Raw genomic sequence first — 27,614 nt, 5'->3', positions numbered from 1 at the left:
TGACATTATTCAAGTGTCTTTTTTATTGTCCTTTATTGGGAGAATCAAGAAAGAAAAAGAAAAATATTTCAATATGTTAATGCCACTCACAGATTTCTTATTCTGCTATACAGAGTGAAAGCAAGTGTCTGTTCCCCATCTTCAACCTGTGCATCTGCGTTGGGTCACATCACACACAATATGTAATGCAGAGAATTAAAATGTGGGTAGGAAACAGCCAGAGGTCTTGTGATTTGAATATATGGTAGTTTACCAATGAAACATCAGTCCAATTAGTGTAAAGGCAATAAGAAAATCTACCCACAGCGGAAAGTAGGAGATGAACTGGAAGACATATAGGAGACTTAAACTCAGAATTTTTACCTGCTCTGAATTAAGCTGATAAATCAGACTGAACTTGTATTTCTCTTGGATGGTTTCAGTGGCTTCATAGAAAGTCACATCTTAACAGGTGGGATGTCTTTCCTTTTATAGGAGAACCACAAAGATCTCAGATTTGTCCATCAATTGGTCTGCCTACCCACCTATTCATTTATATCTATCTACAATCTATAATCTGTCTGTCTGTCTATCTATCTTCTACCTGCCTCAGTGATTTCATATTTGCAAATTCACCTGCTCACTGAGTCGTCTGTAACCTTGAGTCAACACTATGATGCTTCCATGGTCCCTCACAGACAGGAGCAGAGTGGGCAAGGATTTTCCCAGCTACAGATAGACAAGGTGACGTGCTACGTGCTGTCCCCCCTGGTACTGAAGAAAGCCAACTCTTTCTGTGGCCTCAGCACCACTTTCTCTTCTCTGTATCTTTCCTTTTCTTGGTGACTTTGCTATTTGAAGGGCCACCCATGTGTACTGCTGAAGTGCTCTTTCGTGTTCCTGAGTGCAAGAGGGCTGCCAGGGCCCCTAGGGAACGTCCATGATAGATGAGCTTCATGCTTCACGTAAGGTGCACTGCTGGGAACTCAATTTAATCCTCAGCATGCACTGGACAAGAAGCCCTTACACAGAAGCATAAGATGAGGTTATGACCAGAGGCTTGCAGAACCTCACTCTGTGCTTCCCTGAGAAGCAGCGCTTCATTACCCCCTCCTACAGTGTGACAGTGACAAATAGCTATGTGTGTGATATGTGTGGTATGTATATAAGCACACATGTGCACACATACACACACATTTTTTCCATGACTAAAGAGAGAGGTATATAAAGTGTTGTATCCTCAGTTCACCTGCCATGAGTCTATTACACAGATTTCCCAGAGCTGAAGTAATTTAGTATCACCCCACAGTCGTGCTTTGCCCACCCCATGATTGATAAATGTGTTAGTCAGTTTTCCATTGCTACAAGAAAATGCCTAACATAATTAGCTTATAAAGAGGAAAGGTTCGTTTTGGCTCACAGTATGTCCACGATCACTTGGCTCCATTGCCTAGGGCCTGTGGAGAGCCAGTCCGTCATGGCCATGGAGTGCAGCAAAGCAAAACCATTTACATCATGAGCCAGGAAGCTAAGAGAGAGATTCAGGGGGCTGAAGTCCCATGATAGCCTTTGAGGGCAAACCCCGAATGACCCCAAGCCCTACCTCCTAACAGTCCCACTACCCCTCACCCTTGATGACCAAGCCCTTAACACCTAGACCTTTGGGGACACAAACCATAGTGATGGGGTTCCCATGACAAGGGACTTTCAAGATTAAAATCCAGAAAAATCTCAGCTACATGAAAGAGTTCGTCTCTCAAAACCAAAGAAGAACTAGGATGAGAGGAGGGACCAGTGTCCACCCTCCCAGCTCTGGGTGGTGTCATGGAGAGGCACACTCCTGGAAAAACACCCTCAAGGAGGTTAGTACCCTGGGCTTCTAAAGATCCTATGCAGAGCCCAGGTGCCCTGGCCCAGGCCCACTGAGAAAGCGTGTTTGTTTTATACTTCTAACCGCACCTACTACTGCCTCTTTGGAGTTAGTGGGGACTTCAAAGAGTTGAGCAGGGAAGAAAGAAAATGTTTAAACAAAGAGTAGCAGACCCAGAAACTAAGACATTCTTTATTCAGGCAACCAAACGTATTAAAAATACTTTTTATTACTCTTTTATAAACTGATTGAAGACAGAGGAGAGAAAAGTATGAATTATGGGGACAAATCCACATTTCCTAAAATGAAAAATTCTCAAATTTTCAGAGATTTAGGACGCTACTTGGATTAGTGGTTTTCAACCCTTCTGCACATGAGAATTATCAGAGAGATTTAAAAATTCCTGTGCCTGGACCCCACCCACATCAGGGCAATTGAACAGGGATCAGGAAGGGAGTTCTCGACTTAGTCTTACAGCCAGGTCTGAGAACCACCCACAGGGGGTGGTGCAGGGAAAGGAAGCAGGGGCCCCCAGACTCCATGGGAACAAGCACGGTGATCAGTGATCAGTCGGGACACAGGCAGGAAGAACAGGAGGCCACAGAACACAAGACTCTGCTAGGGGTCATCTCAGCTCCAGAAAGGGAAACACTTGACTGTGCTTTGGCTGTGCCACGCACTGATTGTATGGCTATGTTTGTCCCAGTGTTTAAAGACTTTCCTGACAAGATGAGTTGTGATATCAATGAGCAAAGTGCGTTCACATTTGGGAGACACACCCAACTTGGTGAACCATGATTTTGCCAAATGACCAATGTGGTCAATGTTGGTTAATTTTACAAAAGCATGCACAGAAAAAAAAAAAAAAAAGATTCATACAAAATGCAAGATAGACAGTGACTTTTAATGTAAGATGAGGAAAAAAGTTAATCAATGTTGTACATAGCAACTAACCTTCAAGAAAACTACCACTAATTGAGTTTGGTTGTAATACTTGCAAAAAAATGTATAGGTATATCATTGCTCTAATTTCTTGTATGGAAAAATGTTATTTTTCTTGAAACATGTCATGTGTTTAACATGCACTAGGTTTCTTGTCTGATAATTCTTTTAATATTTCAATTAGAATTTCATGTATGGTAAGTATCAGTGGATATAACCCAGATAACCCCTTTGGAGGCTTCAATAAGTTTGAAGAAGGTAAAAGGGTCCTTAAACTAGAAGGCTTAAAAACTGCTGACCTATTTTGTGTTTCCAGAGTATTTATGATGCTTATGTAAGTAAATCACACATATACATAAAAAGGACTGCAAAACTGTGATGATGAAGGAGACATAGCACACAGGAGTGGACTGATTTGTGCATGAGTAGATTTGGGTTTGTGGGAAGGGCTGGTGGCATGCCAGCTGGGGTATAGCTTCAGAGACAGAAAGGGAATCTGTGACCTGGCAAGTTAGCTTTCTATTTGAGCCCGATTCCAAAGTGGCAGTGATGGTAGTGCTTTGTACCAGGGTTGCATGCAGGAGTAGCTATCTTAAAAGCTTGTAGAATGAGCTTGGCCCTTGGACACACTGCTCTCTGTGGGTCAGCTGTTATAATTTTAATAATTTTAATAATTTTGAGTAAGGCATGTACGTCAATAGGGAGAGAGTCTGGCCACAGTGAAAGCATGCAGGTGCTGCCTGACCCCTGGGGACAACTGAAAGCAGAAGAATGCAGCCCTGGCCCCAGATACCACAGGCATTGGGGGAGGGAAAGGAATGGGAATCTCCTAAACCCCTTCTTGCCCTACTTTTTAATCCCAAACCACACCTGTTGCCCCTGTGAGGGGCGTGAATATGCTCCAAACTCTCAGAACAGACAATATGAAGTTGGCTTGCCTGCCTAGTTATATTTTTTTCTTGTTCCTGCAGTCTGATTCATGTTCCCTGCAGCTCCATTTGGCTGCCAGAGAGGATCATTCAAAATTATGTTGATTTCAGCAAATAAGCAGCCACCCTCGCCTTGAGGAGGAACTACTGATTTTATAGTGAGAAAGACTCTCAATGAAATTAAAGGAATATATATATATATATGATCAACAAAATGAAATGATGGTGGAATGTCTGTTAAAAATACGAAAGAAGTATCTGATTCCAAAGCTGAGGAAGTTACCTGAAATGTGATATCACATTCTCAGTAGGACAAACAGCAAATAAAATGTCACTTCTCCTGTGTCCCTACCTCCTCTTACCTCCCTGTATCAGCAGGATTTTTGCAATTGTTTTGCAAACTTACAGAGAATGTTGGGCTTCAATTCTCAAACCTTGTTGGGCTCTATGTCACCTCTCTGGGTGTTCCTGATGACACTGGTTAACCCTAACTCCCCTTGTGTCCCCTCCAGCTTTGCTTGTCTTTGAGGACCTCTTCTCCAGCCAGCACGCTCTGTATTTCACAAAGGTGTTTAGCCTGTTCTCTGTCTGCTTCATTCAGACAGTGGACTTTTTGTTCTTGTTCTTCAGTGCTGTTTTCCTAACTTCTAGAATGGGCCTGATATATGACAGAGACCCCCATATCCCACTTTTACATTTAAATAGAAAAAGTCCCTGGGATGTGTTGCATACCATGACTTCACATGGTATGCAAAAAAATGTCTTGCAAAAATCTATTAGACCCAGGAGCATTCAAGGATCATCCTGCAAAACCTGACAACTATGTGAGCTCAAGTATGAAACGGGCTGTCAGGAACTTATTCCAAGGACCTTTATTTTTTAGTTACCTAATGCTGTTGTCCTTTAGTAAACAGATTTCTGTTCAGCTAGCTGCCCAGCTTGTGAAAGCACAAACCTTTGTATCACACACCAGTATGGGGTATTGTGCCCTAACAGGGCTCAAAAAATAATTTTAAAAGATTGACTGGCAGATATATCTCACTTCCCCAAGAGCTGTGCACCTGTGCAATCATACATGAAATCTTTGAAAATCAAATTAATCAATTTGTCCCGCAGTAAATATTTCTTGGAAAGCACAGAATTCCTTGGCAGCTGCTAAACTTCTTTTGAAGGTCACATTTTGTCACACAAGGCTTGCTTAAATCAGTGAACTGAGACAGACACACACTGGGTGTTGAATCTCCGGGCCCACTTCTGTGCCAGGCTAATGACTGCTGAATGAGAAGCAGTCTCTTTAGGAGACTGGACAGGCACAGCAGCCCAAGTTACTGGTGAAAGGAGGCACCTTGAGCCCCTCAAGGCCAGGACGGCTTACTCACCCATCTCACCCAGCGCCCAGCCCAGGCAGGTCACAGGCCTGCAGCATCTGGCTGGTGAGTAAAGCAAGAGGAAGCCAGGGATCACATGCAATCAGTCACTGAACAAGGTCCTGCAGTGAGAACATGGACACCAAGGGTCACTAGGGACACTTAGGGAGGAGGCGGGACAGGAGGTCTACTCTGAAGGAAATTAAAACTTTATTTAAAGTTTCTTTGCAAGAACAAAGGGTAAAAGGAAATTCCAAATGGAAGAATGATTTAGACCTGTGCACCCATCCATTAGAAGGATTTTGAGTCTCAACCTCCAAAATATATTTATTTGTAGTTATGTATGTTCTGATTCACCAGCAAACCTCCAAAATATATTTATTTATAGTTATGTATGTTCTGATTCACCAGCATTATGAATTTTAAAAATATACACAAAGACTGAGATTTTAAAAGTGAACTGAAAGATAAAAATAAGCCATCCTTTGAATCATTTTTATTTACTTATTAATGATATATTGTTATTTCTGTTAAACACAGACTACATTTCAAATTATCTTTTTGATAATTTTGAATTATTTTGGCTACATTCTTGTCATGTGGAATCAGATCACGTTGGCTGATGAGTTTGAAAAGATGTGTCTCTGGGCTGGGGATGTGGCTCAAGCGGTAGCGCACTCGCCTGGCATGCGTGCGGCCCAGGTTCGATCCTAAGCACCACATACAAAGATGTTGTGTCCGCCGATAACTAAAAAAAATAAATATTAAAATTCTCTCTCTCTCCCTCTCTCTTAAAAAAAAAAAAAGACTGTCTCAAAATTAAAAATAAAAAGGACTGGGGATGTGACTCAGTGGTAAAGTACCCTGGGTTCAATCTAAGGTACCCCCCCCAAAAAAAGAAAAAGTATAAAAAAAGAAAAGATGTGTCTCCTAATTGGCATTTTTGTTTGCTTTGCTTTTCATCTGTGCTATTAGAATTGCCTTTATTTCTTTGAAGGAACTTATTTCAGTTACTTGTGGGAGTTACTCAGTTAAAGATAGGTAATATAATCTACTCATCCAATCAAGCATTTAAGAACTGTAGGAGGCTGAAAGACACTTACATAAACAGATGTGTGATAACACACTGTGGAAGGAGGCAGACCCTGCCCAACAGGGGTGTGTGGCTGACTCCTGACTTGTGAGTAGATGAGAGTGCCAGGGTCAAGGTTCATCTTGAGACCACTATCAGTGCCTCCTCCATGCAGGTGGAATAGCCAGTCCACCTGGGAGGGGTAGATGTGTGGGGTCAGATCATTAATGAGCTTGAGAGGTTTGACCTGGTGAGGGAGGCTAATAAGAATATTTGCATATTTTTTTAAGAAAAGAGCAACTGGGGCAAAGTTTTATTTTTTAAAAAAAAAATTTTCCTGGAAATTAGCAGGGGAAATGTAAAATCTCCAAGAAACTAATTCAGAGGAGCTGTGAATAGAATTTATTGATCTGTAGCTAGCTCCTTCCTATGGCTTTCTGTAGAATTGTCACCTGCTATCCATGAGATTCCAATTTTCTTTTAAATTAGAAGCTCCCTTCCTCATTGCTCTTGGCAGGAGAGAGCCAGGAGCTGCCTGCTGTACCTGGTGAGCCAGCTGGCCAGCCCGGAGCATTCGTCCCACCACGTCCTGCTGTTGGAGATCAGGCGCATCACTGAGGCCTTCTCCGGCATCCTGGGCCCTCAGAGCAGAGACATCTTCCGCATGAGCAACAGCTTCGCCACCATTGCTGGGCTCCTTTCCCAACAGCTAGAAACCTCCAGGGCCGGGAGTGGCAGGTGAGTGGGCTCCTGAATGCCCATCCCATGGGTTCCGGGGACCTCTGAGGGGGAGCTTAGAGGAAGGCACTTTCTTTGGGATTTCTGAGGCTTCCAAAGAAAGCCAAGCCCAGGTCTCAGGAGAGTCACTTCTAAGTAGATTAGGGCACTGGCCAGATTTTTCCTATCTTTGGAAACCAAATATAACAAAAAGATTTTAAGAGGTTTTCAAAATACAGTAAAGGAATAAGAATGTACTACAAATAATAATGTCATGTATCCCCCTCACTTGTTTATTCAACAAGCATTCTATAATGACCTACTTTGTAGCAGAAACAAGACAAACATAAAGAGACAGAGCTTGTTGCTTATGCCCACCACATTCACTGTCTGGTAGAGGAAATAAATATTTAAATAACTATAGGATGCAACTAGAGAGAATTGGAAGATTGTGCTAATTTAGGTGGATTCAAAGAATGTGGGGAGCATCGAGATGTGGGAAGCACTGATTTCTGCGTGGAAGAAAGAAGGGTGGAAGTTGAGCTCAGGAAAGGTTTCCAGAGAGGTAAAATTTTGAACTGAGCCTTAAAAGACAATCAGATTGTAGGAGGTTGTCTTTTGGGCAGCATGTGAGAAAGCATGGAACTTTCTAGAAACAGGCATCATTTTCGTATGACTGAGGTGTATGTTACAAGAACAGCAACATTTGGAGATGCTGATGAAGAGGCAAGCAGGGGCCAGGGGATGGTGGGCTGGACGTTACTTCCCCAGAAACTTGAATTTTATCATGTTGGCAATGAGGAGTCATTGTGGGGTTTGATGTGTGGCAGGATATGGTCAGAATTCATTTCAGGAAGCTCACTCTGGCCTCATACAGAGAAAATCTCAGGAAGAAGGAGACAGGAATCAGATCAAATGAGGGAAGGGCAGGAAAGTGTCCAGGGGTGCTGGCCAAGACAAAATTATTGATGATGGTGGTGAATGAGCTGTTAGTGATATGGCCGGGCTAGAGACAGCCTGCCTGGTATTTTAGAGTGGAAGATAATATGATGCCCAGGACCAGACTTTCAAGATTGCCTTTGAAAAAATAAGGAAGATCTTGTTCAGAAGAGGAAGTAGTTTTATATTGTTATGCTAAACTTTGAAGAAAGAAAGATTTGAAAATAACAAATATGCTATTTCATTAGATCTTCATGACCACCTTACAAAGCAAGAAGGGCAGATATCATTATTCCTATTTCATAGAAGAAGAAACAGGGCTCAGGGACAGGTTAAACATCTTCTCAATATTACATACTGACTAGCTGACGGAGGGACTTCAGATGCTGTGCACTGGGAAGGTATTCAGTACTGGAGCAGAGGCAAGGTCCCTCTGAGACTAGCACCAAATATGTGAGGTTCCAGAATAATGAATAAAGCATTTCTAGCATGAAACAAGGATTTCAAAACCATGAGAAGCATTTTCACAAAATAGTGCATGTTTAGTCAAAAGAATGCAGTTTATAGCCACATGGTAAAGAGCCTGGAAATCCTAAGTGACACAAGATGTCATTTCTGCCCTCCAGGGGTTCACAAAATGAACAGAATTGGGGCAGAAGTGCATGTAGCAGGGTGTGGAGCAAGAGAGATGTGCTCACTCACCAGCAGCTGGGAAATTGGAGTATGTTTCACACCCCACCCCACCCCCAGAAAAAAGAAGAAGAAGAAAGTGAAATTTAAGTTCATTTTCTATTTCTTGAGTATCTTCCAGGTGCCAGGCATTTCTTTAGGCACTAGATTAAGTTGTGCAGGATGAATGAGAATTCCCTGGATAAGGGGAGAAATGGTGCTACAAGTACAGAGCACAGCCCATGCCAAAGCACGAGGGCTTCAAGAGAACCAAGTAGAAGTGGGAGGAGGGCAACTTGGACTCTGGTGTTCCTCCCTGGCTCCCCAGCAGCCAAAGTCATGAGTTCCCAGGAAACACAGGAGCTCTGGAGTCTCTCACGTCCCTCATCATCGAAAAGCATCAGTGGAGGGGATCCAAGATGGCAGGCTGCATTTCCAGTGGTTTGACTCGAATTCAAGCAATAGGAGTACTGCTCTTCAGCAGGTTGGGGAAAAGGGGAATTCACCGAAACTCAATATTGGACAATCAGAGTCTCATAGATACTCAGAAAGTTGGGTTCATTGAACAAAGAACAAGAAAGAGTACACTGGAGCTGAGACAGCAGTAGCAGATCCCGTTCACTGCAGAGGGGAGGGAGAACCCAAACAGAGAAATGCAACAGACAAATCTGGAAGGGGAAAACCTGTAGAACAGAAAAGCAGCCTGAATGTAGCTGATCCAGAGGCTACACAGCAAATTGGCATTTGAAAAGTGCTCTGTTTCTCAGCTGGCAGTGGAGAGCTGAGGTGTGAGCTATCTTGAGGAAACCATGCTGCAGCTTGCTGTTGTTGGAGCCTGTGACATCATAGCAAATAATTGCAATACTGTCCTGGCAAGAACCTAGGGTGTACCTAGCAGAATGTGAGCAAAAAAAAAGACACAGCTATTGTACGTAGGGGTATTTAAGTCAGAGATACTGAAAGGAGTGCAACTTGCTTTCACTTTGAGTCTGGTGACAAACATGACCAGCTGAAGAGGGTCAGGAAACTGAATAGGCAGCCATGATTGCACTCAGGGACAGAGCCCAAGAAGACTGTATTTGTGGGCATTAGATCAAGGGAGACTTGTGGAGGGTTGGCTCCCTGGTCCTATGGTCAGAATTTTCAGGAGTCATCTGAGATCCAGACTCTCAGCAAAGATCAGCATCTGCCCAGCCCTAGGGGGTGTTGTTCTAATCTCTTCAGAGCAGATACCATCCACCAAAATCTCTCAAGCCTGATTAGACCTAAGTCCTAGCTGCTGGAATTCCACACATAGAACTCTGCAACAGCCCTACCTGGGAATGCATTGATCTTGTTTGTGCAGACAACATTCCAATCTACAGTACTTCCCATTCCATCCTGCCTTTATACTGGTGAGAGGGAAGCATGAAGCTATTTCAACCAACTTCAGTCTTAGGTCATTCCAACTAGCAGCTAGGTGAGCAAAAAAAAAAAAGGTATAACACCCCCCAGCCCTCACTGTCTCAAAGGGGTGCATAACCCAAGAAGAAAAAGAAAAGGTCGTAACCATCCATCCTCCTTGAAGTTGTGACCACCTCAGTGGAAACAATTCTTTCATTAAGACTTTTTTCTCTTTTTAATTTTTTGTTCTCTCTGTATGGACTCAAAGAGGGAATAAAAACTTTCCAAGATAAGCAGAAATTAAAAGAATTCATGACTACTAATTGGTTTCTCCAATTAGAAAAACATAAGCTAGAAGAATGGATTAAAAAACAATATCCAGCCAGGTGTAGTAATGCATGCCTGTAATCTCAGTGGCTTGGGAGGCTGAGGCAGGAGGATAGTGAGTTCAAAGCCAGCCTCAGCAAAAGCAAGGTGTTAAGCAACTCAATGAGATCCTGTCTCTAAATAAAATACATAAAAGGGCTGGGGATGTGGCTTCAGTGGTCAAGTGCCACTGAGTTCAATCCCTGGTACCATAAATAAATAAATAAATAAACCCACCAATGTCCAAGTATATGTTGTTTGCAAGAGACTTCCCTTACAGGCATAGATAGCCAAAAGCTGAAAGTGAAAGGATGGAAATTTATATACCATGCAAATAGAGCCTGAAAAGAAGCAGGAGTAGCTACTCTCATTTTTGACAAAGCAGATTTCAAACCAAAAGTAATCATAAGTGACAAAGAAAGTCACTTCATAAAATTCAACCAGAAAATATGACAGTAGTAAATATTTATGCCCCAAATGTTAGTGCACCTAATTACATAAAATATACACTACTTGAATTTAAGGTTTAGATAGAACCCAGCACAGAATAATGGGTGATCTCATCACATCTCTCTCACCAATAAATAGATAATTCAGACATAAACTCAGTAAAGACTCCTACAAACTAAAAAATTTATAAATCAAATGGACTTAATAGACATCTATAAAATATTTCATTCAATGATAGATGAATTCATTTTCTTCTCACCTGCTCATGAAAACTTCTCCAACATAGAATATATTTTATGTCAGAAAGAAATTCTTATCAAATACAAAAAAAAGATATAATAAACATACAATTCCATGTATCTTATCTGATCATAATAGGATGAAGTTAGGAATCATCATCAACAACAGAAATCTATAGAAACTATAACAAATGGAGATTGAATGATACACTTTTGAATGATGAGTGGGTGATAGAAGAAATCGGGTAAGAATTAAAAATTAATAGAATCAAATGAGAAGAGTAATACAATATAGAAGAACCTCTGGGACAATAGTAAGTCAGTTGTAAGAGGAAAATTCAATAACTATAAGGGCCCACATAAGAAAATCAGATCCCAAAAAAATGACATAATGAAGTATCTCAGTACCCTTGAAAAACAAAAACAAACAAATTACAAAACCAGTAATAGGAAAGAAATAAGATCAGAACTTATATCAATAAAATAGAGAATAAAAAATATAAAGGATCAATAAAATGAAGAATTTGGTTCTTTGAAAAGGTAAACAAGTTTGATAAACCACTGGACAAACTAACCAAGACAAGAGAAGACCCAAATTGATAAAAATAGGAGAAATCACCACAGAAAGACATCACAGAGATCATTTGGGACTGTGTGAAAACAATAAATTAGAAAATCTAGAAGAAATGGGCACATTTGTAGACACATATGACATGCTGATATTGAATCAAATGGACATAGAAAACCTAAACAGACCCATAACTAGCAATGAGATGGAGACAGTAATAGAAACCACTTCCAACAAAGGAAAGCCCAGGACCAGATAGATTCTCAGCAGAGCTCACCAGACATTTAAAGAAGAGTTAATGCCAATACTTCTCAAATTATTCTATGAAATAGGAAGGAATGAAACACTTCCAAATTCATTCTATGAAGCCAGTATCAAGAACACATCAAGGAAAGAAAACTACATTCCAATATCCCTGATGAACTCAGATGCAAAAATTCTTAATAAAACAATAGCAAATCATGTTTAACAACATATTAAGAAGAGTGTAAGTCATGACCAAGTTGGTTTTATCCCAGTGTTAAGGATTGTTTAACCTATGCAAATCAATAAAGGCAATTCACCACATAAATAGAGTTAAGGACAAAAATCACAAGTCATCTCAATAAATGCAGATAAAACCTTCAACAAAATTTAGTACCTTTTCATGATGATGATGATGATGATGAAGAAGAAGAAGAGGAAGAAGAAGAAGAAACAACAACAACTAGGGATAGAAGGAACCTACCTCAGCATCATAAAGGATCTAACAAACCCAAAAACAAAATCATAGTGAATGAGAAAAAATTAAAGTATTTCCTTTAAAGAAGGAACAAGACAAGGATTTCTCTCTTACCACTTCTTTTCAATATAGTACTAGATTTCTATCCAGAGCAATCAGGCAAGAGAAGGAAATAGAAAGAATAAAAGTGGGAAAGAAAGGAGTCAACTGCTTTTAGATGATATGGTCCTATACTTAGAAGATCCAAAAAGAGCCACCAGAAAACTACTAATAAACAAATTCAGCAAAGTAGCAGGTTATGAAATCAACATACAATAACACTAGTAATGAATCTTCAGAGGAAAAAAAACCCATTCACAATATCCTCAAAAAATATAATATAAAATGAGGTACTTAGAAATAAATCTAATCATGGAGGTAAAAGGCCTCTGCAATGAAAACTTAGAACACTGCAGAAAGAAATTAGAGAAAATAAAAGAAGATGGAAAGGCCTCCCATGTTCATGGACAGGAAGAATTAATATTGTTAAAATGGCCATACTATCAAAAGCAATATACAGATTCAATACAATCCTCATCAAAATACTGATGACATTCTTCGCAGAACTAGGGGGGAAAAAACAGTCTTAAAATTCATTGGGCAAAATAAAAGACTCAGAATAGCCAAAACAATTCTAGGACAAAAAAGCAATGTCGGAGGCATCAATTCAAATTCTACTAAAGAGCTATAGTAACAAAAACTGCTGCAGACACATAGACCAATGGTACAGAATAGAAGAAATAGAGGCAAACCACACAAATGTAGTCATCTGATCCTTAGCAAAGTTTACAAACATACTCTGGATAAAATACAGCCTCTTTAACAAACAAATGGTTCTGGCACAACTGGTTCTCCATATGTAGAAGAATGAGACTAGACCCTTATCTCTTATCCTGCACAAAAATAAACTCAAAATGGATCAAAGACTTTGGAATTAGACCAGAAACTATGCAACTTCTAGTAGAAAACATAGGGTCAACACTACAGCAAATAGGCACAGGGAACAACTTTCTCAATAGAACCTATAGGAAATAATGCCAAGAGTTAACAAGTAGGATGGCATCAAATTGAAAATCTTCTGAACAGCAAAGGAAACAATTAGAAATGTGAAGAGAGAACCCACAAAACGGGATAAAATCTTTACTAGCTACTCTTCTGATAGAGGATTAATATCCAGAATATAAAAAGAACTCAAAAAATCACCAAAAATCCAAATTACCTAATTAATAAATGGGCAAATGAACTAAACAGACACTTCTCAAGAAGAAATACATTTAGCCAACAGATATATGGAAAAAATGTCAACATCATTAGCAATTAGGGAACTGCTAATCACAACTACACTGAGATTTTATCTCACTCTGCTCAGAATGACAGCCATCAAGAATGCAAACCATAATACATCCTGGAGAGGACGTGAAGAAAAAGGAGCAATTTTACACTGTTGATAGCACTGTAAATTAATATAATCACTATGGCAAATCAATATGGAACTTCCTCCAAAGAGTAGGAATGGAACCATTCTATGACCCAGGTATCTGCTCTTCAGTATTTATCCTAAAGAACTGAAGTCAGCTTGCTACAGTGATCCACGCACACCCATGTTTATAGCAGCACAATTCAAACAGTGAAACTATGGAACCAACCATTCATCCAATCAATGAAAATGAGACACACACACACAGAGAGACACACAATGGAGTTTTATTCATAAAGAAGAGTGAAATTATGTCATTTGAAGGAACATATGTTAAGGAAAATAAGCCAAACTCAGAAAGTCAAGGTTAGTTTGTTTTCTCCCATATGTGGAAACTAGTGAGGAAAAAAGAAAGTTGGGAGAGCATGTCTCATGAAAATCAAAGGGAGATCAGTAGAGTAGAGAGAGGGAAGGGACTATGGGAGACAGGAGAGGAGGAACTGGGAAGTATGAGTGAACAATATTGGCCAAATTACACATTATACGCATGTGTGACTATATATCCAGAAATCCCACCATTATGTATAATTATAATATAGCAACAAGATACATTGAAAAAATACAAGGTTTGAGTATGTGACCCAGACTAAGGAAGAATAATTTGTTTCAATGTGGCTGAAGCAAGTCCCTCGGGGCAATCAGGGGTACGCTGGGAGAATAAACCGAAAATTAGGTCAGAAGCAGATTATCACAGCTTATGCGCTGTCAGAAGCAAGGGGCTCACTCTCTAGGCCACGTGGAGGCTTGGAAAAATTCTAATCCAGGGAATGCTGACAGCTCCGGCCACAGTAATTAGCAGATAGGACACATTTAATAAGTACTTCTTTACCAAAGAAACCGGTGACTGGGGAGTGAGTCCCACCGGGGAGCACGCAGTGGACCTGGCTGGAGCAGCAGGCCACGAGGCAGATGCCAGGATGTCGGGGCTGCAGCCTCCACAGGCCCCGAGGGAGGCCTGGGCAGAGTTGGTGGCGGGAGCCTCAGAAGTCGGACAGGTCACTGCCGTGAGAAAGCACCGCATCCTGAGGAAGCCATCACCCAGGGAGGTAGTGAAGCCAAGGGGAGCAAAAGGGAGCAAAACCCAGAGGTCTCGGAAGAGGATGCCCGAGAGGAGGGGAGCCATGTGGCAGAGCCTGGCTGCCCCTGAGCACTGCGTGTTGTCTGAAAAAAAGGCTGCAGTGGGTCATCGCCATTGGCCAGGAGAAGACAAGCTGCCCTGTCTCCTTCTCTCAACAGCATAGTATGGATGGAGCATGTATAAATTCATCGTCACCTGGTTCCATGTATAGATGCCCATATGCTGGGGTTTCTCCATCTTGGTGCCATCGATACTCAGACTAGATAATCCGTGGTGGTGGGGCTGCCCTCTGCATTGTGGAACATCTACCAGCAATGCTGGCCTCTACCCATTAGATGCTGGTAGCAGCAGCCACTCTCAGTTGTGACATTGCCACATGTCCTATACAAGAAAAACTATCCCCAAGTGAAGAACTACTTCTGTCTATACCTACACCATTAAAAAATGGCATTTTCACAGATCCACAGTGTACCTAGTAACAAGCAAAGCCTGCCAGTGTCCGAGAGTCTGTATCAACCACGAAGGCCCTGATGCGATTGCTGAACTATGGCGCCATCTGCGCAGCTGGGGGAGGGGGGCATGTATTGTGTGCACAGTCCAATAAGCCTGCCTCCTTCCACCGGCTGGCACCAGTCAGGGAGGGCTCCAGCTCATATCCTGACCACTGGGCCATCTGTTCTCACAAACACAAGGCTCTGAATGGGCAACACATTATCTCTTAGATTGTGTGTGTGTGTGTGTGTGTGTGTGTGTGTGTGTGTCGTGTGTGCGTGTAAAAGGTTTATACAAATGAAAAATATGTGAGAGAAGGATGTGACATTAGGCTACTGTCAGGAAAATTGATCCTTATTAGCCCCAATCCAATCAGCAACAGTCGATTTTCTCATGGAAAGAATGTAGGAGATAAGTGGATAAAAGCAAAACATTTCACTATCAGAATTTGAGTCTGCATGTATGAGATCACATTTAAGTTCTCCTTCCTTTGCTATTTTTTGGAGAGTGGGGGGAGAAAGAGCAAAAAGCTGAGGTCACCACCACAGTCACCTCAGCCTCTCCATTTAGAGTTCTTCTCTGGGCAGCGCTCACTGTCAATCTCCTTCTGATGGATTGTAATTATTCTGTGGGAACCTCGAAATGCCAGTGTGGACAGCCAGCCTTTTGTGTCAACTGCTCATCCTCTCTGGGATGGTTGCTAAGGCTTCTATCCCAACATCTCTTCCCTGAAAAGCCTTCATTGTGACCACGTAACTCCAGTCACTTTAATCTGTGCCCCCAAAGCAGAAAGGTCTAAGCTTTTGTCTCAAGCATACAGCACAATCTGAGCCTTACAATTAAAGGGAAAATGAATAAGTAAAGAGAGCCAGAAAGAAAATTAAAGATGATAAAATTCAAAACAGATGTCATCTAATTTACAAATCTGACACACAGCTCAGCAGGCCAGATTTTGGACTTCAGGCCAAAACTACAAGACTATCAAAAGAAAAACAATTAGCATCCTAGAGAGAATGAAAACCTAAGCCGAAGAGATTTTCTTGTGCCAAATGATCCTGAATAAACTGAGGGAGTTTTATAAGATGTGCCAGGTGAGAGCACTTGCCTTTCCTCTGTTCTCTGCTATAAAAGAATCTGTATATCTAAATAAAACCAACAGAGGCTAAAGGACAGGATGTTGTCAAGGGAAGCATTTACAATTTGAAATTAATTCAGGAGAATTAAAAGGGGTACAACAGCAATGTGACTTGATAAGAAGGTGCTGGGACAGGAAGAGATTTGCTCCTTTTGAAACTGGGAAAGCCCTATTTTGCCTGCTGGGCAGGACTTAGCCATTCTTAATCACTGGGCTGGTTGTCTGCCAGGATCCCCGGAAGCTGGGGAAGGAGAGGGTGAGCTCCTGGCAATGGTGTGACTGGTGGTTACTCAGTCAAGTGACCATTCGCTAGAAGACACCTTTTCCAAATGGATGTGGGGCCAGGGATGCTGCTCTAATCAGGCACCCTCAGAAGGGGACACTGTGCCTCAGGTCTCTCAGGAGGAGGTCAGGACCAGGCCCCACATGGGATAGGAACTTTGAGGGATTGAAATTGTGGGGAAGAAAGCAGAGTTAGGGAAATAGAATAAAAGAATCCAGAAAAGACAGGGAGAGAGGAGGAACTACAGAGGAGAAGAGGAAAGGTCCCTGAATGCAGCCCCCAGGCCCAGTCCTGGTGCCGGGGCGAGGGCAGGGGTGACAACTCTCTCATTTCTAGCTTTCAGACCCTGAACAAAGACATAGAGGGGAAAAAAATTCCTTACTAGAAAACCTTAAGATAAACCTTTCACTGGTTTAGGTTGGATTAGGTAGGTGATAGGTCTTCTGCAGTTTTAGTGGCAAGGAAGATCATGATGGTGGGATTGTTTCTGAGAATCATGCCTGAAAAGAAAAAAAATGGAAGATAAATTTAGAGTCAAAACCAATATGGTAGACGTAAAACTGACTTCAGTACAATTGAAGGAGATGACACAGGGAAGGAAAGAAACCAAACAGAGTGTGGGGGGAGAAGGAAGGGAAATGGAACAAGATTAAAATGTGCATGGGAGAATGATCTCAGGAATCTTTCCTCCTTGGAAAGCTCCGTAGTTTTGGTCTTTCCCAAATTGCATGCAATGAACATCAAAAATGGATCCCATGGAGAGCCAGGGATTTGATTCAGTGTGTGGTCCTACTGTGTGGTTTATAAAAACCCTTTCTTAGAAAAGTTCTATGAGACCTTTGTAACCCATCATTCCAGGATTTCCCTCTTGACATCCTGGAAATCACATTAGAACACAACCTGCCTTGACACAGTCCCCAAGACACAGCCACAGAGCTGGAGAGTGGTGGCTCTTCCCTGCGGCCAAGACAGAAATCAAGAGGACAGTAGATCACCTTGTCTTCAGCTTTGCAAAGAAGATTGCTGTAGGTCTGACTGAACTCAAAGCAGCCTCCACCCCAAGGCAGATCCTGTGGAAGGGACCTCGCCCACATTCTCCCTAACCCTCACAATGATAGTCCTTGAACACCCTTCAAGATTGTAGAGGCTTTGCATTAAAGCAAAGCAAAGTAACTAGTAGAAAGGCAGGCACAGTAATGTTCTCTGCCCAAGCCCCACTCGATTTCTATGCCCGTGGCAATTTCTGGAGACTCAATGGCTAAATACCCAGGCATGAATTCCTTCCATTTCTTCCTTGAGCCTGGTCCACTGGATCTCAAATTTTCACATGGATGAGAGTCACAGTGTTCACAGAGCTTCGTGTACACTCCAGAGTGGCCTTTGCCTATTCCTACCAAAAACAGGACCCTGCTAACCTTTTCCATTACCTTCTAGAAGGCCCTCTTCACCGCTGTCTTCCCATGGGAGGCTGCGACTCTCCACAGCTTCAGTGGGTACCACTTGCCCTGAGGCCTCCCTACCCCCATTCTTGCCCCTGGTCCTCCTTCCCTCTGGACCTGCTCCTGCAATCCCACCCAAAGCACTAAGTATCTTTGTGCTGTCTACTCTCTCTGCACTTGGAGAGCTGGTCTTCAGAGGACATGCAGTCTCTAAAGTGCTTATAAGAACTGACACTCTTTAAAGCAAAATGTGTTTATACAAAGAGCCCGTTGAGGGTGTGAGAATGAGTGTCGGCTCAGGGAATATGCGCAGGTTGCTCGGGATCATTGTTTACAGCATGTGATGCTCTGGTCAACAGTGCCCCCTCTTAGGAAAATATTGAATGTCATTTGGTCCCACCAAGGTAACTTTTCAGAATGAAATCAGAGTTTTAATAAGAAACCAGTATATCCTCTCAATCTAGACAGGTGGTCACTTGTATGAAAAGAAAACCCTGACCAGAGAGAAAACCCTGGCAGCAGAGAGGCTGTTGTCAGTGCCCAGAGCATGGGGAAGGGTGAGCCAGCTCTGGTGCCTGCTTCTTCCCCAAGAGATTAAGTGTGACATGTGGTACCACTTATGTTCCATCTGTTGTCCTTCCTTATCAGCATTCAGGGTGATGGGAGGTCTTGAGAGGTATTTCAGGAATTCCTTGATCAGGACCATGTGGGTGGGAGACATCATTATCAGCTTTGGAGACAGCGGAGCCCCAGGAGCCCCTTAGGAGCAGCCAGCGACAGGAGGGAGGGGTGGCCCTGTGGAGAGCAGTGTATTGCGGCTTCCCCAGAGCTGCAGGCCCCTTGTGCGGAGTGCAGCAGTGTCCAAGGCGCAGGACAATACAGAAAAGGAACACAAGCTTTGTCAGGCTCCCATGGCCATCTGTCATAGTGACCACATTCATGTCATTTCCTGAGTTTTGATCATCCCTTCAGTCTGATCTAAAAGAAGGTGCCAAAATTCATTTTCTAATCAACGTGAAGGTGTTCCACAGGTTGTTGCTCGGACATAGTAGGGTGCAAGAATTCTATTACCAGTCCTGTAATATGTGCTTCTTATTCTTGAGGTAGATTAAGATGCAGCCTGGGAGCCACCCCTTCTGAGAGGCAATGTGGGTGAGATCCCTGGAGCTCTGGGACCCTTGCTTTTGATGCTGGGTTGACTAGTGACCCTCAGGAAGTTGCTCCACACCTCTGTACCTGTTTTCTCATCTGTGAATGGAATAGTAATAGGCCTGCCTTGCTCGATTGTGTGAGAAGTAATTTGTGTGCAGTAGACCCCCTTATCTGCAGAAGATATGTTCCAAAACCTCCAGTGCAGGCCTAAAACACTAGATAGTACTTAAACTATGTTTTTTATTATATACATATCTATGATAAACTTTAATCAATAAATTAAGTGCAGTAGAAAATTAATAATTAATAACAAAATAGAATACAGAAATACTGTATTAACAGTATACTGTAACAAACGTTATATGAATGTGGTTTCTCTCTCTCCCCCTATCAGAATATTTTATTTTACTTTTTCATGTAAAAGAAGTCCTTTATGGCAAATCAAAATTGCCAACATCACTCTTTGGCTTATTCAAATTGCCAGCATCACTATTCTTTGTGCTTTGGAACCATTGTTAGGTTAAAAACACGGTTATTAAACACAAGAGCTGAGATACACAATGATTGGTCTGGTAATCAGACAGCTACTAAGTAACCACCAGGCGAGTAGTATATATAACATGGACACTCTGGACACAGGGATGATTCCTGCCCTGTGTGGAATGGAGCAGGATAGTGCACGATTTCTTCATGCTGCTCAGATCATACTCCATTTAATACTTATGGATACTTTGTTTCTGGAATTTTACATTTAATATTGCAGAAAACTTAAACCTTAGAAATCACTGAAGATGAGGGAATACTAATGCACTGGATTTAGAACATTGCCTGAGCAGAGAAAGCCCACAGTAAATATTAACTATGGACATTAGTTCTCTTTTCCAGGTGGATATTATAATAAATGAGTATACTTAGGCCAGAACTATCCATAGCTCAGTGCCCTTCTGAAACCAACATCTTACCAGGCTGCGACTACATTATTACAGAAATTGGAAACAAGAGAATAAGAGCTTAGAACTTTTATATAGAATGATGTTGCTACAATACCCAAGTGTATGACCAGTACACATTCCATATCTTGTTCTATTCATCTCTGGAAATTTATTTTTACTGGTCTTTACAAAAATATTGGTCTTTGAAATATGAAAATTTAAAAAAAAATAATTGTTTACCACAGGCATTAGATCCTACACACAGTTTAGCCTGGACAAATCTAGAATGCTCTCCTATCTAACATTTCACTCCAAACTTTGCCTTGAGACCTAAAGGAAAGAGGTGTAATAAATAAAAGGTGAGGAACACACCCCATCTCAGCCATGCATAAAGTGTTGGAGGCAAGAGTTCCTAATATTCTTCATATTTATCAGAAGGCAAAGGTGGCTTTTTATGAAGACAGTGAATAGCCTTTTCTACAGGTAAATGCTGAGTTCTGGGTGGACTGGGAATAGGATCACAGGGTTTCCTGTGGGCTCTCTTTCCCACTCGGGCCCTGGTGTGTTTGTGATAACTTACATCCCTCCATTTCTGGGTCCCTGTTTCTACCTCCTGAAAGTGGTTATAGGGGCCATATTGGAGGTGAGCACTGTGAGAGGGAGTGTCTAAAAGGAAAGGGACTATTTCCCTGTTCCTCTGGTGTCTCTTGCAGAAACCGATGATGCTTTGATTGCTGTCTCCTCACTGCCAGCCCCTCACCTGCCCCTGTTCCCTGGCAATGGAGTGAGTGGGCCTTGACCAAGAAGCACACGCAGCCTGTGCAGTTCCCACCTCGACTCAAGGTGTGTGGTGACATCACCACCCACTTTTTCATAGTTTACAAAATGCTTTTGCAACTTGTGCCATACCCTGATGGTGTTTTGTTAGAATGGGACAGCCTTCTGTAAGGGCCGCCACTCACCCGAGTGCTCATTGTAGACTCAGGGATCTTGGCTAAAGATTTGGGTGCACCTGCTAAAGCCTTGGGTGCATTTATCAGTAGCAAAAATCAAAAAGGTCCCTTTTCCTGGGGATTTATAGAAGCCCTGAAGCCCACCAACTCCAAATAATGCCCATTTGCTTTAAGTCGCCTCTCCCCAGAGTTCCTGACATTCTCGCAGCCTTGCCTCTGGAAAGGGACATGCCTCTGCCCTGCTGCACTTCAGACTGATCTTCCCTTGTCTGAATCGGTGTTTCTGGAGCTTGAATGTGCCCCTGGTCACCTGGGGATTGTGCTGAAATGCACATGTGATTGATTCGTAGGCCTGGGGTGGAGCCGAGATTCTGTGTTTCCAATGAGGGCACAGCGGATCTGCGGCTGCCAGCCCAGTGATCCCACTTGGCACAGCAGGGCTGTGGGCTTTGCACTTTTTCTCGTGTCCCTTTCCCTCCCATGTTGGTTAGATGACTGAAGAGTAAGCACTGATCCTCTGCATTAGAGGTGCAACTTCCTTGTATTGAGGCTCATGCTTCTAATTTCAGGAAATCCTCTCTCCATGTCTGCAGCGGCTCAGACTCATAGTTCAAGTTCAGAGATCCTTCAAAGCAACCATTTCTTTATCCCTCCTCTTGTCCCATGCATGGAGGCTCCCTCTCCTTCAGTACCACACTCCTGGCCCTGGGTAGGAAAAGCTTCTCTTCCAGGTGGGAGACACCTGCACAGCCCCCTTCTGTGTACCAAATGTCCACAAGTGCAGTCACCCAGGGCTTTATCACTTGAATTTTTCACACCCATTCTATCAGGCTATCCTGTCAAATCCATTATCTTGTATAATGGTTTCGGCAACCTGGTGATGTAGTATCATTAATCCCCTTTATATATAACAAGAAGTGAGTCTTAAGAGTCATAAAGAGATTTGCCACATGGCTAACAAGCAGGAAACATGGCCCTCTGTGACCACGATCAGTCCATTTTCCCACAATTCTCTCCTTTTGAAATCTTTTTGGAAAATCTATGCACATGAAATAAACTGTGCAGACATTTCTTTTCAGTGAAGTTCTGCCATAGACATGATCCCATGTAACTGGGCACCTGCCACTGAGCAGGTCAGGGAAAGAGCAGAGCAGCCAGAATCTGGACTTAGCATTGTCCCTTCCCTGTGTGTCCAGCATGCCTGTTCCTGAAGCTCTATGCATTGCAGTCCCACAACAGATGATAGGACCAGGGAGCTGGGAGATCTTCTCTGTCACTCTTAGGATGACCGATGACCCAAGAAACTGCTGAAGAGCAAGGAAAATAACATCCTAAGAATTTAGGCCTGCAGTGTGGATTCGGTCCATTGTGTTCTCCTACTTCTCTAACAAGCTCAGCTCTGCAGGAGTGCACATCCTGGACATGGATCATAAGCCAAGATTGTCAAACATTAACTAATATTATTTTTCTTTGATTAAAGGAGCCAGGAAGAGAGGCTGCCAATCTCTCCACCCCTGCCAGCTTTTTAGTCTCATCTCCCTGCTTAGTGAGAGCAGCGAGCTGCCCAAGGGCCAATTTGTTTCTTAGGGGAGTCGAAGCTCACACAAGAGGGAGGTAATTAGGCCTCCCCCTGGGCATCCCTAGAGGTACTTTTAAAAACTTTACTTTGGCAAGAGAGACTGAAAACTGTTCAGACTGGAAATCATCGGAGCCTCTTGTAATGTGGCGTGTTGAGTTAAGGCCAAGTTAATATTTAAGGGATTATAGAATGCTGGCAACGATTTCTGTAAAATTACTTCTGAAGTTAAAAGTGACAAATGGAAAAGAAATAACAACCCCCTGCATAAGCCCCACCTTCAGGCCCTGGGCTCCCAAGCCAGTACCCGCAGGGCAGGGATCCAGCAACACAGGCACCTTCACGTCCAGTTTTGCGCTGCATGTTTGTTTAGCTCCAAGGAAGGCCTTTGTTTTTTGAAGAAATTCTCCTTTCCTTTATTTTTATATTATATATTAAAAGGGAGAAGGAAGGAGCTGGAAATGTTTATTATGAGCCCAATTCTTTTATCCAACATTTCCTGACCTTCCAACCTACTGGCATCAAAATGTGTCCTACCTCCCCGCTGCAAAGCCCTGGGCCAGGCCCTAGTGGATTAAGGGTCTGTGGCAAAAAGTCCTCCTCAACCATCTTGCCTGGGCCACTCCTCAGTACCACCCCTTTTCCTGGCCTCTGGGCACCACAGACTCTGCATGACCACCGCAGGACGGTGTGTGTAGGAGAGCCCTGTGCCAGCCCTGCCCAAAGGCACCCAGCTCCAGGCAGAGGTTGCTTCTCACACTTTACAGCTCTTTCTCCTTTTTCTTATTTGCTCCCTTGCAGATTCCTCTCCCCTCCTCCTACTTATCTCATTTTATATTTACCAGAATATAGTGTGCTGCCCTTCATCCCAGATAGGCCAAGAGAGGTGGCCCAAGCCTTCAGGCATCTGGTAGACCCCAGGAGGCAGGGCATCTGGTAGACCTCAGCAAATGTGGCTTCAGATGCCTTACTCCACAAACATTCAGGTGGCTAGCTGTGTGTGGCAAGCACTGTGCAGAGACTAGTAGACACAATGAGTAGCACAGGGCTCTGCCCACCAGGTCCCAAGGGTTTTCTTCAGTATGGCACTGCCAGATTTAATAAATATATAGAGAGCACACCTGAATTTCAGATAAAGAATAAATAATTTTTTAAGAATATTTTAGTAAAGTATAATGATTTTAGTATAGTATATTTTAGTATGTTTTAAAATATTAATATTAATAAACCATAAAATGCATATATACATATAAATATGACAAAAGTATTAAGATACATGTATTTTTATTTTACAAAAATAAATATAAATAAATAGATACAGTAATACATACAATAAATATTTTAAGATGAAGAAATATATTTAAGCATATTTGTTCTTTGCCTGATGCCCAGAGGTGACTATGTGTTTTGTATTTCACTCTAGCTGTACTCTGGAGGCAACCCCCTGTCCCTCAAGGGGTCAGTGTGTGCCTAGAGATAACCTATAACTTCTCTGGTGCCCCAAATCTGCTCAGGAGGAAGCTAACAGGCAATTGAGGATGAAGGGAGGCTGCTCCCAGCTACTAGCATCTGACTAGCGTAGGCTCCAGCTCTTGGTAACCAGCACCTGATAAGAAGAGATGCAGGCAGGGAAGGGGACCCAGTGACATTCTCCCCAAAGCCTCATGCAGGCATTTTCCAGGGTCATCAGTTCCCTCCCAGGTATGGAGTCACACCTGTTGGGGACTACTGATGTTTTCTGCTCATATTAACACATGACTTATGAAGTTCTTGAGGGTCTGATGTCATAAAAACAGCCAACAACAGTGTTAAAATCCATCCCAGGCATGTTGTGTGCCTCATGCTGACCCAGCATTTGATATTCCCAGCAGCCTCTGGGTCAAGTACAGGTGATCATTACCCCATTTCACAGGTGGTGAAATTGTTATGGATAAAAAGCACTAGAGACTGAACCCAAGGCCTCATGAGTGCCAAGCATGTGCTCTACCCCAAGTTACATCCTCTGTGCAGAAACTTTTTAAAATTTTGTTAAAAGATTATAAAATTAAATTATATTGGGACATTTACTATAATCATACAAAATTTGAAATTTTTTGGAAGACAATGAAATTATTATAACTGTTGTTATAGCCCAGAGCTTTATGGATAAAGAAAAGGATCATAAATTCATGAGAAATTATTGCTCTAAAAATTTATGCGTTTTGAAATGAAATATAGTATGTAAAATCATGTATATTATTATACCACAGATCATATAATGCTTAATATCTGACATAGAACCATTAAGATATACTGTGTGCTTTACAAATTTTTCAGTTTTAATGATCATAGCTAAGGAATCTCTTTTCATTTTGAAATAACTTCCTAGGAATCAGAAAAATATATTTGGTGACTATTTATGGACTAACATATACAAAAAATAAATAACTTGCTCCCAAATTTCTTAAGAGGATTCATTGACCTTTTAAAAATCAGCCTAGGTAATCACCATGGTTTGTACCATACCATCCACAGATGGCACTGCCTTGGTTTCATTTACAGTAGGAGTAGAGGTCCAGCTCCTGGAAGCCTCTGGGCAGAAGCTCTCAGAACTTTCCATCTGCCATGTGTCTTCTGCTTTAGCTTTCCCTAATCAGCAGTGCTGTTAAAAAAAAAAAAAAAAAGTTTCTTTCTCACCTCACAGGTACTATGCCAGGTGTACTTTGCCCTTAGGAAAAAAAATAACCATATTTGAAAAAGTTAGGATATCTCTATAATTCTGGGGTCCTTTTTTCTCAACATCTAGGAAAAGTACTAGAGAATCAAATAAATGCAAACAGACAAACCAAGGAAGACTTCAGGCCATCTTGCTGAATGCATTGCTAGGGTTTATTATGTGAAAAATTAAACAAATGTCTGGTCTTTGTCTCGGGATCACTACTCCTAAGACGCCTGTACTCTCTGAAGCAATGCTTCTGTGTGCCCTGAGAGCACTGGTGGCTGCAGCCCTGGGCACTTCTATAGCAGGTGACCTCACAGGCCAGGCAGGACTTCAGGTGGGCACTATCAGCCCACCTCTGGGCTCTGCATATGTGGTGTCAGAGGTGTGGAGAACAAAGGCTGCTGACTTGACCCTTGCTCTTGTAAGGAAAGAATGAACTCATGTGTTCTGATTGACAGTTGATCCTTCAATAAAACTTGAAGCAGCTCCAGGCCACAGCTCCAGGCAGGCTCAATGTTAAGAGACAGGTAAAAGGGTTAGTGCTGCTCAGAGCAGCAGAGAGCAGAGACTTGTTTCTGTAGCTAGTTCGCAGGCTCTTTCTGTCCAGCTAAGGTGTGTTTAGCCCTCAGAGGGCTCCAAGTCACACACATGTGACCCCGCTTCAAGGAGGCAATTTTAATGACCCACAGAGTGGTTTATGAACTCTGCTGTAAGACGCATTTGGAACTGTTAATGTCATCATGGGAAAATCCCCATTTCTTCACATCATAAAATCCAGAGAGACTTTTCTAGCTTAGAAGGTGAAAGAGTTACATTACTTTCCAGAAGATTAACAAAGCCGTGAGTTTAAGGAGCCTAGATGAAATTTTCTCATTCTACCAATTTTAGTACAAACATGTTGGCACATGGGAATTTCCGCGACAATTCCTGGCATGAATTTCATACAAAAGCCTTACTTTGGGAGAATTTCTATTCATGGGAGATGCCCATTAAAAAAAACAAAAAACAAAAAAAACTGCATTTTGTTCTCTGAATCCTTCAAGAAGCATTTCTAATACAGAGTTGACACCATCACTGATGTTTCTAAACTTCCTGAAGAATAAGCTCTCTAGAAGCAATTTCAAAGACCTAGAACCATAATAGGAATTTAATAAATATTTGATAAATGACTAATGAAAAAAAAATCATCCAGCAAAGTTTTCAGTTCTGAATAAGAGGCCGTTAGACAGAGGGGATCACTGTTGGGAAGGGCACAGCTGACCAACATCTAATGCAATGGTTTCTGTTCCTTTAGCAGAAAAACCAGCACTGAAAATGGGTTCCCTGAGAAACCCGGAGAAGCCAAGCTCATGGGACCTGGAAACGAAGACCAGGACAAACTCCAAGTTAAAATCCAGGCTTTTGAAGACAAAAAGCTTGCTGAAGGTAGTGCCCTTGGCTCCATCAGAAGACACAGTTTGGGCCAAGTTTCTAAGGAAGAAAGAAAAAACATCAGATTTAATAGGTAAAAATTTCATTTGGTTAGTTTCTAAGTGTACACCTCATGTTTGGTATGGGTTACCTCTTTATGCTGTTCGGGGTACTTTTATGTCTCTTTGACCTATAGCCACACAAAGTTCTGTCCTCTCACGAATGCATATTATCCACAGTGGCCTCAGTATTCAGGAGGCTCACTATTTTAATTGAGCAAAATCAATGGAAGAAAAACCTATGGTTTGTTTATTTTTATAGTTGAATTTTTTAATTAATTTTTTTAATTTATATATGACAGCGGAATGCATTACAATTCTTATTACACATATAGAGCACAAATTTATTATATCTCAGGTTGAATACAAAGTATATTCAAACTAATTCATGTCTTCATACATGTACATTGGATAATGATGTCCATCATATTCCACCATCATTTCTAATCCCATGCCTCCTCCCTTCCCCTCCCAACCCTCTATCCTATCTAAAGTTCGTCTATTCCTCCCATGCTCCCCCTCTCTACCCCACTTTGAATCGGCCTCCTTATATCAGAGAAAACATTCTGCATTTGATTTTTTAGGGTTGGCTAACTTCACTTAGCATTATCTTCTCTACCTCCATCCATTTACCTGCAAATGCCATGATTTTCTTCTCTTTTATTGCTGAGTAATAT

General features: G+C 42.1%; 1 protein-coding gene across 2 annotated transcripts in view; it reads left to right on the top strand.

Annotated features, from left to right (window-relative positions):
• The window catches only part of Veph1 (ventricular zone expressed PH domain containing 1), a 210,894-nt gene that overhangs the window by 90,030 nt on the left and 93,250 nt on the right, over nt 1-27,614 (top strand). For both annotated transcript variants that reach the window (XM_027933955.2, XM_027933954.2), the window contains exons 6-7: nt 6,677-6,897; nt 26,763-26,972. In XM_027933955.2, coding sequence (XP_027789756.1) covers nt 6,677-6,897; nt 26,763-26,972 — 431 coding nt within the window. The remainder of the gene's footprint in view (nt 1-6,676; nt 6,898-26,762; nt 26,973-27,614) is intronic.

The sequence above is a fragment of the Marmota flaviventris genome, chromosome 8, assembly GCF_047511675.1.
Source record: "Marmota flaviventris isolate mMarFla1 chromosome 8, mMarFla1.hap1, whole genome shotgun sequence".
Classification (NCBI taxonomy): Eukaryota; Metazoa; Chordata; class Mammalia; order Rodentia; family Sciuridae; genus Marmota; species Marmota flaviventris.
The sequence above is the reverse complement of the archived record's forward strand: the minus strand, read 5'-3'. Positions and strand labels throughout refer to the sequence as shown.